At 50.3% G+C, this 19,316-nt stretch overlaps 2 protein-coding genes across 2 annotated transcripts; one reads left to right on the top strand and one right to left on the bottom strand.

The window, feature by feature from the left end:
• Nucleotides 1-2,491: 2,491 nt before the first annotated feature.
• Nucleotides 2,492-9,634, bottom strand: LOC118500928 (syncytin-2-like). Its single transcript, XM_036027427.1, has 2 exons — nt 8,343-9,634; nt 2,492-4,916 (listed from the first exon to the last, which is right to left on the bottom strand). The coding sequence occupies exon 2, from the start codon at nt 4,783-4,785 to the stop codon at nt 3,697-3,699; it is 1,089 nt and encodes a 362-aa protein (XP_035883320.1). The 5' UTR covers nt 4,786-4,916; nt 8,343-9,634; the 3' UTR covers nt 2,492-3,696.
• A 210-nt stretch (nt 9,635-9,844) lies between these two features.
• Nucleotides 9,845-19,112, top strand: LOC114497030 (ATPase PAAT). Its single transcript, XM_036027531.1, has 7 exons — nt 9,845-10,045; nt 10,138-10,301; nt 11,038-11,241; nt 12,544-12,616; nt 15,068-15,274; nt 16,436-16,887; nt 18,867-19,112. Exons 1-7 carry the CDS (start codon nt 9,845-9,847, stop codon nt 19,105-19,107), a joined length of 1,542 nt encoding a protein of 513 aa, XP_035883424.1. The 3' UTR covers nt 19,108-19,112.
• The last annotated feature ends 204 nt before the right edge of the window (nt 19,113-19,316 follow it).

Here is a 19,316-nt window from a genome sequence, read left to right as displayed (position 1 = left end):
GTGACAACTCACAACTATCAATAACTTAACATAAAAACAAAAACAAACTAACCAAACTAGAACAGGAACAGAATCACAGAAATGGAGATCACCTGGAGGGTCATCAGCGGGGAATGGGTGGGGAAGATTAGGGGAAAAGGTACAGGGAATAGGAAGCATAAATGTAGTACAAAATTGACAGCAGGAGGTTAAGAGTAGTGTAAGAAATGTAGAAACCAAAGAACTTACATGTACGATCCATGAACATGAACTGAGGTGGGTAGAGGGAGGGGTGCAGAATGGAGGGGGATAAAGGGGGAAAAATGGGACAACTATAATAGTGTAATCAATAAAATATATTAAAAATTAAAGCTTTCTTAATATTAACAAGACTTACATTAGGTGTTCATATTATGTTCTATATAAAGAGCTATTAAAAGTAAAATTGGTAGGAAGGGATTTTAAAGCTTTCCCTTAACCTGCAATCCCATAGTACAACCTATCCCTGGAGGGACATTAATAAACACACCTCAAAGTTCTATAATTTTGCATAAATATAGGTGCTTTTTGCTGGAAACACGCACCACTCAAAGTGCACTATGGGCATATTATGTTGAACTTGATGGGTTATTTCTCCAGAATGTGCAAAGAGTCACAAAAAATAGAACAAAAAAGAACACATCCTACAGCTGATGTGGCTTGAATGCCACTTGCCTTCATTACTGACTTACCAAAGTAAGAGCTGGTTCGTGCAGACCCCAGGGGCAAGCAATTTTAAGTTACTGCCAAGACCCCAGGGATGCAGAATAAAACAATTCCATGCAATGGGTCCATTATGCAAGTTCATTTTAAGCCTGGTGTTCTGAAGCTGGTGGGGGTTTTTCCATAGATACTGTGTCATTCATGCTGGTGACCTCTTCAATCTACGCTTTACTGATTCAAGGTAGTGTGCATTACTGTAGATCCGAGCAGAAGAAGGTGGCTTTTTAAATTAGGAAGATAAAACGTATAGATACACAAAAGCGGTTTGCAGTTTTTAATGCTATAAGGGTGTCAAGGCCCTGACCAGGGAGCTCAGTTGGTTACAGCGTCATACCAATACACCAAAGTTGCAGGTTCGATCCTGGGTCGGGACCCATACAAGAATTGACCGATAAATGCGTAAATCAGTGGAACAAGTCAGGGCTTCTGTCTCCCTCTCAAGTCAATTAGAAAAAAAAAACTCTGTCTAAAAAAAGGCGGGGAGTGTAAAGGGGTTCTGAAACGAAACTGTTTGCATCTATTATGGAACACACACTGTCAGCAACAAGGCGTGGCTGTGGGGTTCCTACCGACCTCAAGACTTGGTTTATCGGCTGCAGGGGAAATGAGAGAAAGAGGAAAGCACGGAGATCTTTAGATTTCGGATTCCTGGTTATTCAGCCTCATATTTAAATCGTCAAAATCCAACTGATAGTACCGATCTCGCTCCGCAAACTGCACATTGGTATTTCTGAAGAGCCCATTTTCCTTTGGACAGTCCAAATATGTGAATGAGAATGCAAGTTGATTTATAACCCCAGGAAGCAGGACATATTGGGCAGAACTACTGAGGTAGACAACCTCCAAGGAATGGAGTACTTTGTTTTAAAAACTTAGCAAAAAGGACCTTCACATTTAAGGACTTTTGAACTCTGACATTCCACTTTTCTATCATCTGTATTCTTTCTTCTAAAAGATGAAAAACTCATTTGCACAAACCTCCTCAGGAAGAGGATGGCTGGAGGTGGTGAGGCATTCACTTTTATACGTAACTGCAGGGCATCTGGGAAGTCCCACCTGCTTTCACTTTTCCAACCATTACCGGTCCCAGAGTCGATGGGAGACACCTGGTCGTTCTTACTGACGCATGTAAAGAATTACAGATCAGCCCTGGCTGGCGTAGCTCAGTGGATTGAGCACAGGCTGCGAACCAAAGTGTCGCGGGTTTGATTCCCAGTCAGGGCACATGCCTGGGTTGCAGGCCATGACCCCCCAGCAACCGCACATCAATGTTTCTCTCTTTCTCTTCCTCCCTTCCCTCTCTAAAAATAAATAAATAAAGTCTAAAAAAAGAATTACAGGTCAGCAACTCTATTAGCTTATTAGTGACCCCTTCCCATGGAAATGGCTGGGCCTAGCTAGGGCGGGGTGTAGAGGGGGTGAAAGGCAGAGGTTTAGCGCAAAGCAGGGTGGCAAAAGCATGCATTGCTGAAGGCCTGGGGGGCGAGCCCCAGGGTGGCCAGAGAGCCAAGAGCACCCAGACAGCGAGTCCTTTGCTCTGAGGACTTCCCTAGGTGGTGGGGTGGGGTGAACAAGTTACACACTGACTGACAGGTAAAGGTGGTGCCAGCTTTCCTGGGGCGGGGGGAGGGGGGCAACATGCCTACCTGAACTGAGGTAAGTGTGGGGGTCTGTTAGTTCGAATCCTTATCTTGCTCCAGATGCCATTTGTTCATCCTGTTGTAAACCAGATAGGTGCCAGGAGGCAGTTAATGAAAAGTGGGGCGGTTACCCAAAGTTATTTACGGGCTCTGTGGACCCTCTCTGGCATCCCAGGCCCTGGGATGAAAGCAGTTCCAAGGCCTTCTTTCTCAGATGGTGGACACGCTACTCAGAATTTCAAGGACGTCCCTCCTTCCTTGCCAAGGCAGTTTCTTATGATGTTGGAACAGCCGGCTTCATTATGGGACCAGGCTCAGGACTGCGGAGTCATGGATGAGACGGTGTCTTCCTCCTCCTCCCTGCCTAGGTTTACCATTCATTCAACCCAGGTGATAAAAGGTGTTTCCTGGCAACCAGGACGCTGGCCCCCGGCCAGTAACAGCAGTGCAGTCCCACAGTTTTTCCTATGCTGTCTCCTGCCTCCTTTTTCCTGAGAGACATGGTTCTCAAAAATTCTTTTTTGGGCTGTTGAGGGGTGAAGGTCCGTCTTCCGTAGCTACTTCAGGCTTGGATGGGACAGCAGACCCTGCCTATCGAGAACCATGAGACTCTCACCCTATCTATCTGGGAGCTGGTGAAGAATCTCTGGGACTGTCAGGGATGCTGTGCATTGGCCAGAGGAGGGGGAGGATAGTGTCCCTCCGTCGGCCCACGAGGGATGCCTGGAACCTCTGGTTCCTCAGGTCCATAGTTGTTCATGACAATCATTTGCAGCTTTATAGCCTCTGTTCAAGAAGAGACAAATTTAGTTAGTAAGTTGATTATCATAGGCCCAAATAATAGTATCACTGGTATAATTAATAACGGTGCTGCAAAGGGAAGAAGTAGAGACACGAGCCATGAATTGGAATCCCACAGACAGGTTGAACTTTTGATCCCAGGTGCAGACTCGGGGGTGCTTTGGGTGTTTTGCTGGACCTGCCCTGACTTGTTGACGCAGAAGCCACACTGCTCCTTGAGGTAGACATGTTCCTCCCACTGAGGCTGTGAGGAGGCCTAATGCCCTTCGATTGCGGGGGGCAGTTCCAGCTAATGAGTCCAGTGTCCCTTGGAGAGCTGCCAGTGTTTCCCCTGTTTCAGTCAATGACTTAGCTGTTTCCTGTGATAGGCAGTGGTGGGTCCCTAATGAGGCTCTACCTACCACCGCTCCTGTGGCAGAGAGAACCCCTGTAGTGGTATTAGAGGAATAAGGAGACCAGACCTCTTGAAAAGATGTCCTCGACCTCATCATGGGAATGGGACGGAGGTGTTTTCTCACTTTGTGGAAACATACCCCAGGGAGCAGTGTCCTCTCCACTGTGGAGGGAGGGTCCAGTATGCTTGGGACCCGCAGACCCAAAAGACTCCTGTTAAAGGGGGTAATTCTGCCATCAGTTCAATTTCTGCCAGCTTAACCGGCTGGGTTTCTACAGAGACGTATCTGCCTTTGACGAGCTGCCTGGTCCTTGGGTATTTGGTGCCCCACCATTGCAGTCCTTGCGCCGCCAGCGAGGCTGCAGCCAGGGGGTCTATGACAGGATTGCAGAAACTTGGGCTATTTATGGCTTCAGTAAAGATAGAGCCCCTCTTCGGTCCAAAATGTACGGCGACCTGAGAGCTGCGGTACAGAGTGACACAGTCCTCTCCTTCTTGTGGGAGGAAATGATTCACCGAATAGGATGGCCTGCCTTGGCAGTACGCTGTTTTCGGTGAGTTTTTGTACAAAGGTGGGCTAGGAACAGCTGGCCCTGGAAAGCGGGTGTGGATGAAATTTGTCTCGTCCCCTGGATTAGGAATCCCCCCAGACATATGGGGTATGGCGGTGAGGGGAATTCCACGAGTAGTGTTTGTGAGCGGGGGGTCTGGGATCAGAAGATTTTGGCGGCACTGGCTGTCAGCCAGCCTTCCCACGGGCGTGCCTCCTGGAGCATCACTGACAATGCAGAGGGGGTACGTGACCTGCAGATGGTTTATTAAGTGAGAAAACACAGGCCCTCTAGGGGAGCGTTGACTGCTGGTGGAGAAAGTCCTGGGCAATCGCTTAGCAAGGTTTTGAGCGGCTATGATGCCCCATGGGCTGAAATGTACAGTGTTTTCGTCCAGGGTTGCTGAGATGTTTCCCCACTGTTCTAGTGCCAGTGGCTGAACATAGCCCGAAGTATGGTTGGAAAGAGAAAGGGGATAGGGAGAATTGAAAGACTGGGGAGTATGATTGTCTAATTCATAGGCAGTTTTAGGTGGAGATTTAGCATAAGTGAAAGGGGCTAAGGGGTAAAACAGAAAGCTACTTATCAGACTCAGGAGCAGCCGTGTAGCAAAGGAACCTGAGGTCCTCCACCAGCGCACAGGAACGCGTGGCATCATCCTGCTGTCCCCCCTGTCGTCTTCTTTCTGAACCGGAGCTGCAGGTCCCCCACCAGCTCACAGGTGTGTGTGGAGTCTGGATCCCTCCGCTGTCTGGGGAGTGATGTGGATCAACAGGAGCTGGCTTTACCCTGGAAATATGAACCCAACTGTCGACCCCCAGCAGCTTTGCAGCCACGGGGGCACTCAGAGCTCCCTGGTAGGGTCCCTTCCACTTGGGGTCAAGTCGATCTGCAGGGGATTCTTCTCTCCGAGTTTTGAGAAGGACCCAATCTCCTGGAGAGATGGTGGCCAGGAGTTCTCGTCTGGGAGAAGGCCAGACTTCATCCCCACATTCCTGCAACGCTCTCCATACCTGCCCCATGTGTATTACATGCTTCACGGCTCGACGGGTCTCAGCCTCCAATATTAAACCCAGGGTCAGGAATGGCCTGCCACCTAGCATTTCAAAATGGCCGAGCCTCGTACCAGCCTCAGGGGAGCCCCTGATTTTCATGAGGACCATCAGCAGTAACTTAAGCAGTTCTCAGAAGTGCCTTGAGCGAGCTTTGCTAATGTTCTTTCGGAAGTTTGGTTCAGCCGCTCTACCTTCCCAGAGGACTGGGGGTCTCCGAGCAGGGTGGAGGTGATACTTTATGCCTATGGCCTCAGAGACTGACTGAGTCATCTTAGAGGTGAAGGCAGGCCCATCATCACTTTGCAGGGGGCATGGGAGACCAAACCGGGGTATTATTTCTTTAAGGGGTGCCTTTGCTACCTCTGTGGCCTTCTCCGTCTGGGTCGGAAAGGCTTCAGTCCACCCAGTGAAAGCATCTATTAAAACCAGCAGACACTTGTATCCTTTATCGGGGAGCACCTTGGTGAAACCCATCTGCCAGTCTTCTCCTGGACAGGTGCCCTCCCACGGAACAGGCTCCAGCAGTGGGGGGAGAGGGGGGAGGGGTGGCTTTTGCCCAGGGTTGCTGTGTGTGCAGAGGGCAGGCCTGGCAAGTATTCTTTAGAGTAGCCGCTAGTCCTCTGCCTGTAAATGACTTATTAACTAACGCCGTAGTAGCATCTCTTCCTGTGTGGAAGGAGTCATGCGAGGCCTTTACAACCTTCCATTGGGAGCCTGGGGAAGAAGTTTGTGGCCAGTGCAAATCCAGGCCCTTTGGGAAAGCCCCCTTGCTCTATAGCCCAAGAGTTCTCCTCAGACATGGATTCAGGCTTCAGGTTGGCGCAGTCTATGGATGGGAACAGTGCCAATTCTGCAGCTGGTCTCAGCTGCCTTTCTAGCTTCTTGGGCTGCCTCCGCGTTCTCCTTGGTAACAGGGAACGTATCCTTCTGCTGACCCCTGCAATGCATTACTGCTACCTGTTTAGGGAGGCCAACTGCTTCCGGCAGATTTAAAATTTCCTGTCTCTGTTTAATGGGGAAATTCCTCGCAGTGAGGAGTTGCTTTTCTTTCCAGGTGGCAGCATGAGAGTGCAGAACAAGGCAGGCGTATTCGGAATCTGCATAAATATTAATCCTTGTTCCTTGTCCTAGAATGAGAGCTCAGGCAAGGGCTATGATCTCTACCTTTTGGGCCAAGGTGGAGGGTAGAAGAGGTTGTGCCTCAAGTGTCATATAAACTAGCCATTGCCATCGCGTACCCTGCCTTTCGCCGCCCACTCTGTACAAATCTGCTCCCACCAGCGAACCACTCTTCATCAGGGTCATCTAAGGGCCCGTCTGACAAATCAGCCCTGCCGGAATAGGTGAGATTCACAATCTCTGAGCAGGAATGAGCTAAATCAGGAGATGATCCTATAGGCATTAAGGAGGCTGGACTTAAGCTATTGCAAGTTTTTATGGTTACTTCAGGACTGTCTAGAAGGGGCTGGTATCTGGCTAATCTATTTCCACTTAACCAGAGATGCCGTTTCATTTCTAATACACCTTGGACTTGACGTGGAGTTAGAACCTCTAACTTCTGTGCAAGCGTCAGTTTTGCAGCCTCCTCAGTTAATGTGGCTGCAGCTGCTCCTGCTCTGAGTCATGGAGGGCCACCACGTTTCTACACTGTCCAGCTTTCTAGAGAAATATGCGACAGGTCAGGGTTCATTTCCTAGTTGCTGGACTAGACTCCCAATGCTAGTCCCTGCATCTCTGCTATATATAGAGAGAGGTTTGTTTATGTCAGGGATGCCGGGGGCTGGGGCCTCGACTAGAGCCCGCTTGAGTTTGTTAAAAGCCTGATCATGTTCCTTTCCCCATATAATGGGTTCAATGTCTGGCCCCTCAGTAGCCTCATATAAAGGCTTTGTCATTAGTCCAAAGCTTGGGATCCGAATGCTGCAGAACCCAGCCATTCCCAGGATGCCAACGCAATCCTGTGCAACCCAGTGAGAGAGGCCCCTACTGTGGCAAAATATTTGCCACCTATGTGGCCCTGGGTCCCTTTGGTCTCAGGGGTCCACTGAATTAAAACACAGAGGGTGCCTCAGGAGGAAGGGCAAGCCCATCTCTGTAAAAACACCAGGCGGACTGGGGGGAAGCTAGCTGGGGAATAGAGTGAGATCACAGGCTCAGCCCTCAGGCAGCGGCTTGGATGAAAAACGGCCCCATCTAGAAAAGGGGAAAACACCGTAAGCTGCCGTTTCGCAGCATCCTGAAACCCGACCTCACAACCCGAAGGACTGCCCTTAGAGTGCCCTGCCCCCTGCTCTGCTCAGGGTTTCCTAGGAACCTAGTGTTCTGTCCTGGTCCATGTCCCAGCTTATCCTCTCACCTTTAGGTAGCTTTGTTGCAGCGAACTCCCTCTCCACTTTTAAATGCTCTCGCTCTCGGCTTTTAAATGCTCTTAAACGCTCGCCTAGTGCCAGTGGGGTAGGGCAATTTCTTGAGAGGAAGAAAGCAAGACATTTCCATAACATTGCCCTTTCCTACAGTTCCGGCAAGGAGTATTTGGATGTAAATTGATGTGCCAGAAGCCACCTGGGGTGGGTGGGAGGAGAGGGAGAGAGGGAGAGAGGGAGAGAGAGAGAGAGAGAGAGAGAGAGAGAGAGATGCTGCAAGCTTTAACAGGCCATGATTTAGACTGACTTTTCTCCTGGCCAGGTTTGGAGGCAGAAAAGGCTAAGGAATCCAAGTAGTGGGTCAAAGTGTGCTGTTTATGAGCAGGGCTCCCAAAGGCCCTTATCCCTTTAGTCATCCCTAACTCTCTTAGGTGTCTCGGTTTCTCCCCCGTCTAAAACAGCCAGCGGGGCTCTGAGTTGCGGGTGACCAGCCCTTATTTTGCACGTCCCTGGAAAAGCCAAAGTTACATTACAATGATGGGACTTCCTTATGAGGATCTTGCACATCTTAGGGATTGACTCCAGACACCTCTGCAAGGCCCCCACTCAACGTAGGGATGCCTGGTGCCTCCTTAGTCTTCGGAGCCCAGGCAGAGCCCCACCCTCATCTCGGGTTTCACCGTCTCTGCCTCCAGACGGAGGCCGAGCACGTGTAGGTGCCCCATGCACAGCACAACCTCTCCTTTATCCCCAAGGGGAGAAAGGCAGGACAGCCTTGCTGGGGAGACCATACTCACTGCGTTCCAAATGGCTGGAGGAAAAGGGTGGGATCCAAGTCTGGGTCCAGGGTTTCGGCACCAATTCTGTTGACAGGAGACACCTGGTTCTTCTTACTGATGCATCTAAAGGGTTACAGATCAGCAACTCTATTAGCTTATTAGTGACCCCTTCCCATGGAAGAGACTGGGCCGAGCTAGGGCGGGGTGTAGAGGGGGTGAAAGGCAGAGGTTCAGGGCAAAGCAGGGTGGCAAAAGCATGCATGGCTGAAGGCCCGGGGGGTGAGCCCCAGGGTGGTCAGGGAGCCAAGAGCGCCCAGACAGCGAGTCCTTTGCTCTGAGGACTTCCCTAGGTGGCGGGGTGGGGTGAACAAGTTACACACTGACTGACAGGTAAAGGTGGTGCCAGCTTTCCTGGGGTGGGGGGAGAGGGGCAACATGCCTACCTAAACTGAGGTAAGTGTGGGGGTCTGTTAGTTCGAATCCTTATCTTGCTCCAGACGCCATTTGTTCATCCTGTTGTAAGACAGATACATGACAGGAGACAGTTAATGAAAGGTGGGGCGGTTACCCAAAGTTATTTATGGGCTCTCTTTTGGGCCCTGTGGACCCTCTCTGGCATCCCAGGCCCTGGGATAAAAGCAGTTCCAAGGCCTTCTTTCTCAGATGGTGGACACGCTACTCAGAATTTCAAGGACGTCCCTCCTTCCTTGCCAAGGCAGTTTCTTATGATGTTGGAACACCTGGCTTTACTAAGGGACCAGGCTCAGGACTGATGAGTCATGGGTGAGATGGTGTCTCCCTCCTCCTCCCTGCTTAGGTTTACCATTCGTCCAACCCAGGTGATAAAAGGTGTTTCCTGCCAACCAGGACCACATCTGGGATGCTAGCCGCCTGCCAGTAACAGGAGCACAGTCTCAAACTTCTTCCTACACTGTCTCCTGCCTCACCAGCTCAGATTTTACCCACCAGAAACCCGGGCAGTCTCTGCCTGAGGCCAGCGGTTCAGATCCCGCCCTGGGCCCCCACTTTGGCCCTAGGGCTCCGCTTCCTGCAGTCTGAGCGCTCGGGTCTCCAGGTCCCGGCGCCACTGCCCCAGCCCGTCGCTACCACGGAGACGTCTCCCGGCCCCGCGCCCCAAAGCTTCCTGGGACACCACCGCCCCAGTGCCGCCCCGGGATCCGGCCAAGCCTCCGCCTGCTCACGCCGCACCGCCGCCTCCCACCTCACCACCGACTAGGGGGGGAGGGTGTGTGGGCAGAAAAGGGAGAGTAAAAAGAGAAAACGCCAGCTCCACGCCCCGGCCCCGGGCCGCCGCGCGCTCGCCCACTCCGCGGGAGGGCTGCCAAGTCCTCAGGTGCTGTGGGGCCGCGACAGCACGACCACCTGAGCACGCACTCTCCTCCTTAGATCAGCCCTCCCGGGCCGCCCGGCAACCGTGGCCCATCACCTGTCTTTTCTCCCGGGGCAACGTGGAAGCGCCGACCTAGTCCCGTGCCCAGCGCACCGCGCCCACCGCAAGCATGAGCGCAGCTCTCGGGGTGGTACCCGGGTGCTGCCAGTGCGCATGCTCCTCTTCCCGGAGGGGTCTAGCGGAAAATTTTGAACCCAGGGGCAAAAGGCGGCCCGGCTCGCGCATGCGCATGCGTCTCTACCACACGGCGTACTCTTCCCGCAGGAGCGAGAGGTCGAGGCTACTGGGTTTAAAGCCGGACGAGCTGGAAGTGGCTCGGCTTGATCACCTCCCCTCCGCCCCGGCGGAAGCTCCAGCTCCGGGAGACAGGTTCCGGGGGTGTCCTGGCCTGGAGGTGGCTAAACGGCGACCGAGACTGAGGGTGGGCTGTGGACCCACTGCCCGTCGCTGGCCTCTTCCTGGGATGCCACAGGCGGGGCCCTGGACCAGAGCCTCCTTGTCACCGGAGCTGGTGTCGGCGCCCCGGACTCCGAATGGGATGAGCTGCTGGCGCCACCTGCCCCAGGGTGCGCCTGGCGGGCGGGGACGGGCTGGCTGCTCGGTGACAGCCACGCTGCTGGGGGCGCTGTGAGGGGAGGCCAGGGCAGTGAGGGGAGAGGGCCTGGGCCCGGGATCCCGGAGCGGGGGTGGTGAGCGGTCCGTGCGGGGAGCCAGGGCCGGCATGGGCGAGGGGCAGGGCCTGGGTGGCTGCAGGGCCGGGGCGACTGCTCGGCGTCAGTGTCGGCCGCAGGGGCCTCTGGGCAGGTGACCCAGAAAAGGCATTTGACACACAGGCCGGTAAATCCGTCAGGTCAGCCCATGAGTGCACCTGTCACAACCCGAATCCGCCTCTATCCTCAAGTAAACAGAAAGCTCCTGTCCACCTCCTGTCAACCAAAAGGGACGTTAAAAAGTGTCAACAGTTGAGAATCTCCATTCTCTTAATTTTTGCAAAAGATACACTCTCTTTTATCGTATGGTGCTTCCCACTCTTATGCACAGAACTGGTGTCTGCTGAACTTTAAATTAAATGAGAAGCAATAACAGGGGATTGAGTACGATGTCGATGATCAAGGGGAAACGTAGGGGCAAGCCCTGATGTCCATTTCTTGATGGATTTGTATTGAGCATTTGTTGGGGGCTTGGGAAGGTGCGTGAACCCCAAAGGCAAATGGCAGCGAATACAAGAAATACGGCTTAGTAAGTGGGTTGGTAACAGAGTTCGGAGGACTATGCTGTATAATATTCTTGTGTTCTTTCCAGCCAGGACCCGGTGATTTTGAAAAGGAGCCCGAACAGCCCAGGGGAAACCCCCTGCTTCCTTTACCTGCGCTGTGACCCTGAGGCAGGGGAAGAAATCGTTTCTGTTGGCGTTTTAAGTTCGGCGAGAAACATGGAGGTGTACGTAGCAGAGGAGTACAGTGGGACCAGTCGGGGCAAGACTGTTCCCGATGCTCTGGAGAACAGGTGTGTGGCTCCCGCGTGTGCCCGTGTTCTTCCGGAGTGGTGGGTTTCTTTTCCTCCGCTTTGCAGGGTGCATTGATTGTGTTACATTGGTGCCAGGCGTTAGGTTAGGGGGAGAAGACAAAACACCACAGCAGGATAGAACGTTAGACCTTTAGGGATCTTTAAGACGTCTAGATCGGCCTAGTTGTTTTTAGAAGTGTGGAAATGAGAGCTGGCAGATGGGAGAGAAGTGGGTAGAAGGTCACATCTAGTCAGCGGAAGAGTTTTCTTCTGTGTGTCCTTTAACTCACAGGGGTGTTTTCTAAAAATTAATTTGTCAGTTGGCTTGGGACTTTGGACATGTGTTCTACAAGGACATCCTCTAAAAGCAGTGCACAAGCCCTGGCGGGTGTGGCTCAGTGGATTGGTTGCCGGCCGGGGAACGGAAAGGTCACTGGTTGGATTCCCAGTAAGGGCATATTGCTGGGTTTCCAGCCCAGTCCCCAGTAGGGGGTGCTCAAGAGGCAACTGACGGATGTGTCTCTCACACATCGAAGTTTCCCTCCCACTCTTTCTCTCTTCCTTCCTCTCTCTAAAAATAAACAGAAAGTAAAAGTAGTGCACGAGCCCGATATTGTGCCATACTAGCATACTTAACCCTGTATTATCTTTTGATTTTTTTCTGACTTCTAACAAATATTCTGCCCTAATCTTTCTTTTATATAACTCAAAATATGAACTGTTTCATATACCATATATGTTGGAAATAGTTGATATATTCATGGAGCTTTGACATATGCTCTGTGCCACATGCTTACACATTTGTTAATCAAATTTAATTCTTAAATACCGCTCGGGAGTGGCGGGTGCGGCCTGTGCGCCCGGGGCAGTGCAGTGGGCAGCTGTGGCCCTTCACACCTCGCTGGCAGAACTGAGTCATCAGAAGAGTATTGTCCTGGAAACCTTTATTTTATTTTATTTTATTTTATTTTATTTTTTAAGCAGTTTTTAAAAATTTTTAAAAGATTTTATTTATTTATTTATTTTTTAGAGAGGGAAGGGAGGGAGAAAGAGAGAGAGAGAGAGACAGAGAGAGAGAAACACCAATGTGCAGTTGCTGGGGGTCATGGCCTGCAACCCAGGCCATGTACCCTGACTGGGGACCCTGACTGGGAATTGAACCTGGGACACTTTGGTTCGCAGACTGCGCTCAATCCACTGAGCTACGCCAGGCAAGGCAGGAAACCTTTCTTTTTAAATGTGACTATTAAAAGTGATAATGTGTGAAAGTAAAAAAAAGGTCAATTTTTTTTTTATTTTTAGTGAACATGAAAAGATTATCTTGTACAAAAAATATCTAAAATTGGAGTCCTCCACATATGCTCGTAAAATAAAGATGAGTCATTAGTACATTTTGACTAAGTTGGAAACTATAGTTGTGCTATGTGTATTTCTTTTCTGTTGGTTAGTAATGCAATTAGTCCACCCTAGTCCCTGGTTTTAGTTCAGAAATACTTAGCAAACAAGAAAAAACAATTATTTTCAAAAAAAGATTTTTTTTGAGATTCTCCTTTTGAAATTTGACCATTTATTGGCTATGGCAATGTCGTGTAACACACTGTTGCTCATACAGTACCATTGTCCTCATAAGCCTTGGAAAACTAAGTTTAAAAACCTTTTTGATTTGTATATAAAACTTAGGCACCAAGAAAACCACAGCCATTTCAGGCCCAAAATACTGAGGAAAAAACCCAAGGGGAGAAGTTTCAGGCAAGGGAAACTCGGAGTTCGAGAGACTCGGCCTGGTGTCTTCAACATGAAAAATGTTGTGAAACGAACTTCAATGATGTCCTCAGAGTCTCGGGAAAGGGGACCGGACACGCCGAGCCCCGACTATTAAATGTGCCCTGTTGCCGATGAGCAGAATTGTCTACAGCAAGTTTTTCTCTTTTTTTTTTAAAGATTTATTTATTTATTTTTAGAGAGGGAAGGGAGGGAGATAGAGAGAGAGAGAGAGAAACATCAATGTGCGGTTGCTGGGGGCCGTGGCCTGCAACCCTGGCATGTGCCCTGGCTGGGAATCGAACCTGCGACACTTTGGTTCGCAGCCCGCGCTCAATCCACTGAGCTACACCAACCAGGTTACAGCAAGTTTTTCACTTATTTGGACCAACCTGATTGGTAACACCAGGGAGCTGAAGAACAGAAACCCTCGGATTATTTTTATCTCTGAAGTTCTCTGCTTATTATTACTTATAGAAGATCATAGAATTGATTATTCCAAAATGTTGTTTTAGAGGTATATACATATTAATAGCTTCTGAAGTCTTTTAAATAAAGTGACTCATTCATTCAAAAACATGTGAGTGCCTACTGATACCAGATGCCATATTAGGCACTTAGGGATGAGCAGTGATTAAATAAATTGGGAACAAAGCCCTCATGTTAGTATTGTAGTGGGCGAGACATAATAGGTTCAATAAACAAAATATGTATTCTATCTGACAGCGAGGAAGTCTTGGGGATTAAAAAAAGCAGGAAAGGGTCCTGGCTTGTAAGGCTCAGTGAGCTGGGCACCGGCCCGTGAAGCAAAAGGCCAGCAGTTCAGTTCCCAGTCAGGACACTGCCTGGGCTGTGGGCCACGTGCCCGGATAGGGGCGTGCGAGAGGCGACTGGCCAGTGGATGTTTCTCTTGCCCACTGATGTTTCTCTCCCTCTCTCTCTTCTTCTCTTCCCCTCTCTAAAAGTAAAAGTAATCTTTTTAAAGGTCAGGGGTAATGTGGAAGTTCGAATGCGGGTGTGGAAGTGTAGAGAGGTGTCTACTGAGCTGTTGGTGACAGTCCCATTTTTGGTGCCACTGTTTTTAGATCATGGATCTGTGTTCACCTGTGTCTTTGTGTGACAGGCGGGTTTGCGTGTCTCTGCAGGTGAGTGTTTTTTGTAACTGTTCTGTGGAAGTACATGGGAGTGCGAAGAGTCGTTTCATGTAGGGAAACCTTTGGTTGGTATGAAGGTTTCTTCTGCAGCGATAGTATGGTCGTGTTAAAAACGACAGTGATACGTATTTTTGAGCATTTACTCAGTGGTAGTTCCTGGAAATTTTAATGTTGGTCATCATAACAACCATATGAAATCATTTGGCTCCTGACTCAAGTTTTGGCATTTGCCCTGGACACACACACACACACACACACACACAGAGGCAGAGGAGCAGGGTCCTCACTGAGCTCAGGTCTGTCCGAATCTAAACCCTGTTCCCTCTCCACTCAGCTACGTTGTTGCCCCGTACCACACATGAACCGCTTTTTGGTTTAAAGCAGGGGCAGAATGACGCGGCACACAGCACTTATCTCCCGGGCAGCCTGCCGGGAGAGAAACCAGAGAACCAGGGTCAGAGCCCCGCCTTCACGAATCAGGGGTCCGTCCCGGAGTTAGAAAGTCACCCCGAACTCGTGACATTCCTTCGCAGTTCTAAATTCTAAAACACGGACAGTCACACTTAGTGTTTCAGCAAACAGTGTGTGGGCTCTGGACAGACTAGTTTAAATAGTTTTAGAGAAAGTGGCAGTATATGAAGCTGTCAGGTTGGCGCGGTTTCTCTTTAATTCCTTATCTAAGTATGTACAATGTTACTTTACATGTAATCTTTTAGATTGAAAAGGACTTGTTTATTCATATCATTCTTTTGGGTGTTTTTTTTTTTTCAGACGATGACTATTTTAGCAAAAGCTAAGCGAATTTTTGGATCCTTGACCACTTTACTGTTGTAATGACGAGAAGTGACCTTAGGTGATGATTGTCTCTACCATCATTATTTGTTTCTCTGGAACTTGTTGTTTTACCACAGTTGCTGTCCTTCGGGAAAAAGCAGTGTGTGCTGGTCAGCAGAGTCGTGGTGCACGTGGGGCCGGCCTCAGCACGCCCTGCGGTGCGCTCTCCCGCGGTGGGCGCGGGGGTGGACCTGCAGCGGGTCCAGACCATCGTGCGGTCCGTGGGGTCCACCTTGTCGCCCGGAGCTCAGCAGCTGATGAGCATGGTCAGCTCCCAGCAGCAGGTGAGCGGGAGGGGGTTTTTTCCTGGATGTCAAAACTTTCTAAATTAAAGGCTTTTTATAATATGTACAGACTTAAATTTTTCTTTGATATTTGCCTATCATCAGTTTACTTTTGTAAAAATCACATTTTGTAGACCCACTGTCTTACAAAATATTTTTGTTACAGATCTTCACAATGTTTCATGAATTGAGACACTCACTCTTTCAGCCAGTCTCTACTGCCCCTCCTCAGGGACTGAGGCACGTTTTGAGCACTTGGGAAGATTTAAAGATCAGTTTTCTGTATCGTGTCTTTAAGGGTCTTTATAGTCTTATTTTTCTAGGCCTTTAAAGGAGAAGGCTGGGATCAGGCGAGCAGAGTTGGAGGGACGCAGTTTCACAGGCAGAAAACAGGATGCGTGAAGTCTTCAGTATGAAAGGGAGCAGGACATAGCTGGGACGTGGATATACGTTCGTGGAAGTGGAGAAAGAAGTGACAGGGGAGGTTTCCAGTGGATCAGGCCTGGGGCGGGGCTTTGGGTGCTGATGTTGAAGTCTGGAGGGGTTTTCGCCTTGCCTTTCAAAGACAGGCTGGTCCCCGCTGTGTGCAGGGTGAGCCCGAGGAGGGGCGGCGCCGTCCAGGGTGAGGCGGCAAGGAGGGCAGCTGCCCGCTACTCCCTCACTCCCACGAGGGTTCCTGAGGGTCGGGCGTCGGACACAGCGGCTTGGTGCTGGGCTGTGAGCTGCCAGCACAATGGGCCGGGAGGGCCTGACAGCTCACTGGGTGTGGTGTCGTGGGTAAGAAGGAGAGTGTGAGCCATGAAACTGCTGTTTTGAGATGATGACACCAGTAATACACGTGGCACCCGAGAGAGGAGACTGCTTGGGAAAGAAAGCATTTCATGTTGGGACACTGACTATCGGATGTGAATAAATAACATGGGTGGGGGGTGTGGTGAGCCTCAGGAACACAGGTTGGGGGTGGCGGAGTGGAGGGAGGGCTCAGGAGGTGTCCCCCTAGCAGAGGACAGGGACACTTAACACTGGAGAGGAATGGTAGCGCACTTCCAGTGGCTGTGTTGAGGATCAGATGAAAGAATGCGCATTGCCCGAATCTAAACTACCCCCAAAGGCAGCCGTCATCATTATTGCCGGTAACGTTTACTTGTTTCCTTGGCTTAGAACTGCATCTCCATCGGAGAGCAGCTTCAGTCGGTTTTGGGAAAGACTGCGTTCTCTCGAGTGATGGGCCTGCAGGCGTTGTCCCCGTCGGCAGCCTGGGACGGGTCACCCTCCGCACCTTCTCCCTTCAGAGCTGGGTTGACTCCTGGACACGTGACTGGCGGCCCCGAAGCTCACACTGACCGCAGCGCCCAGCCAGCCGCTGGAGGACCCGTTACAGACCTCAGAGGGTGTACGGCTGTACCGCCAAACCGTTCTCTTCCCGTGGGTGATCTGAAGAATGCGGTGTCTTCTCTCCTGAAGAAAGCAAGTGACCGCTCGGGTGCGCCCAGCTCGGAGCTGCTGCCTCTTCTGCAGAGTCTGTGCAGCCACGTGAATGGGCTCCGTGCGGGCCAGAAGGCCGAGCGGCCGGGCGCCGTCTCCAGGCCCAGTGACGGCATCGCTGCTGTGGCGTAAGTCATTTTTAAAAATGTCGTTTAGATTTGGTAGGTGGGGGGATCAGCTAGAGATCATCATATTTGTCTCAGTAACTGCATGCTGAAAATGTTTCCTTCCAGAGATAGTTTTAGGAACTTTTACATTTTACCACTATACGCTATGAGAAACAAATATTCTACGGAGGACAGTGGAGTCCTTGGAAAGGAGTGCCTTAGGCTGGAGGTGCTGAGCGCTGCTCAGGCACTGCGTGGGCGGGGTGCTCGCGCCGGTTAGGGGCTGGAGCAGAGCCTGGTCGGCGTGAACGGACGGCGGCTGTGGGAGCCAAATGAACCCCGTCCCAGATTGTTCTCTGTGGATCATGTTCAACCTGAGCCAAGCTCGGGGCCATCGAAACAGCTGTAACCTTATAATCAGTTATGATATACAGGCTCTTATCCCCTGATCTCCTAATTCCAGTTTTTGGCAGTCCTGGTGGGACCGAAGGATGACTGAGTATTTAGTACGCCCTCTCCCCTTTGTATGGGTGTGACGTGCCAAGATACTGCACCAGCCTGGGAGTCAGCACTCCAGCCGCAGTCCTGGCTTAACCACTTCGCCTTGCTGTTGACATCTTTTGGCTTAGACTTTTTTCACCTGTAAAATGAGGTAGTTGTATTGGTTGAAGTTTTTGTAAGTTCTTCAATAGCACTGAAATTTGAGGCGGTTTTCAGAAATGTGGTTCCTATTCAGTAAGGACCTAGAAGGGTAACATTTGCATTGTTGCGAGTAGACCTCAGCGTTAACTAGTTGGTATGGATAGGGCCAAGATAAAACCCCAGGAGACAAAAAAGCAAAAAGAAAGAAACTCATCAGATTTGAACAGTGCTTCCAGGTCCAGCTGTGATGGAATGCCCCCCTTGCTCAAAACCCCTCCCTTTTACTCGTAAACTTTCCCTGCGCGTCACACGCAAACATTCCAAGACCGGAACGGGGGACGGAAGTGTGACTGCTCAGGGACGGGCTGCGAGGCGTCACCTCAGTGTTAGTTTTCAGGCAGTTTCTTTTGTCCCAGGGGGTGTTGCATCTGGTGGGCATTGTTTGTGTCAATTTATATGATCATATGAATTTTCCTCTATAGTTTGTTGATACGGGGAATTACATTGATTTTTAACAACTGAGCCAGCCGTGCACACCTAGGAGAAGTCTCACTCAGTCATGGGGTATAATTCTTTTCTGTACACTGCTTGTGAATGTTTTGTGGAGCATTCTTGCATCTAATTCAGGAGAGATGTTGGCCTGCATTTGTCTTTGTACCAGCTTTGTCTGGCTTTCTGTCAGGGTGATACCAGCCTCGTGAAATGAGTTCTGTGTTTTAGAAGAGATTGTATAGAATTCTCCAAAGAAACCAGTGGGCCTGGATCTTTTTTCCTTGCAACCTTTTAAGTTACAAATTTAATTTCTACTATAGTAAAATTGTCTGTTCACTCCATTAATATAGAGGCTGAACTAGCATAATGCACAGTACAATCCTACCACAATTTTTTGTAGACATAGACAAGATTATTTTTTAAATTGCACGGAAAGGCAAAAGAGGTCAGACAGTAAATCAGCTTTGAGGGGATAATAAAATGGGAGGACTCACTCTTCCCAGTGTCAAGTCCGATGCGGTGAGAACCCTCGAGACCGCGGAGCACTGCCGGACGGTAGATGCACAGACTGAGAGCACCCCAGGGGCCCAGAGAGAGAGCCACACGCAGCACTCGGCTGGCTCTGACAAGGGGGCCGCAGCGGTTCAGCGAGGCAAGAACAGCCCGTTTCACACGTGGTGCTGGAGCAGCTGGGTAGCCAGTGACCCAAGCCTCGTGCCGTGCCCAAAACTTCACTCAAAAGGGACGATGGACCTAAATGTAAAACAGAAAGCTGTCTATTGGCTGCTTGTTTTGTAGTTTGGTTGTTTTTGTTACAATATTAGAGATAATTGTTATATTTATATTTATTGTTTATTTATTTTTAGGTTCGGCGAGCAGCCTGTTTGCTCCTACCTGGGAAAGATTCTCACTAAAAGTATGGACCTGCTGGAAAAGAGACTCACGGACCACATCGACCAGCAAGTCCGCGCCCTCCAGGAGCACATAGAGGGGAAGATCACCATGCTGGCGGACTTGCTGCAGAGCCCCAGCTCCCCCCCACCCCCTGCCGGGCTGCCCCTGAGGCTCTGTGACTCTGGGGAGAGGCTCTCAAACGGGGAGAGATGAGTGGCCTGTGCACACAGCGCACTGCAGACTTTCACGACGTTTTTTTTTTTTTAATTTTAATCATTGTTCAAATACAGTTTTCTCCTTTTTACTCCCAATCCAGCCCCCCCCCACCCTTCCCCACTTCTTTCCCATTACCACCCTCCCCTTAGTTTATGACCCTGTGTCCTTTAAGTTTGTTCCCGTGAACCCCTCCCACTGTCCCCTTG

Source organism: Phyllostomus discolor, chromosome 5, assembly GCF_004126475.2.
Source record: "Phyllostomus discolor isolate MPI-MPIP mPhyDis1 chromosome 5, mPhyDis1.pri.v3, whole genome shotgun sequence".
In the NCBI taxonomy this organism is placed as follows: domain Eukaryota; kingdom Metazoa; phylum Chordata; class Mammalia; order Chiroptera; family Phyllostomidae; genus Phyllostomus; species Phyllostomus discolor.
This window is presented reverse-complemented; position numbering and strand designations above follow the sequence as displayed.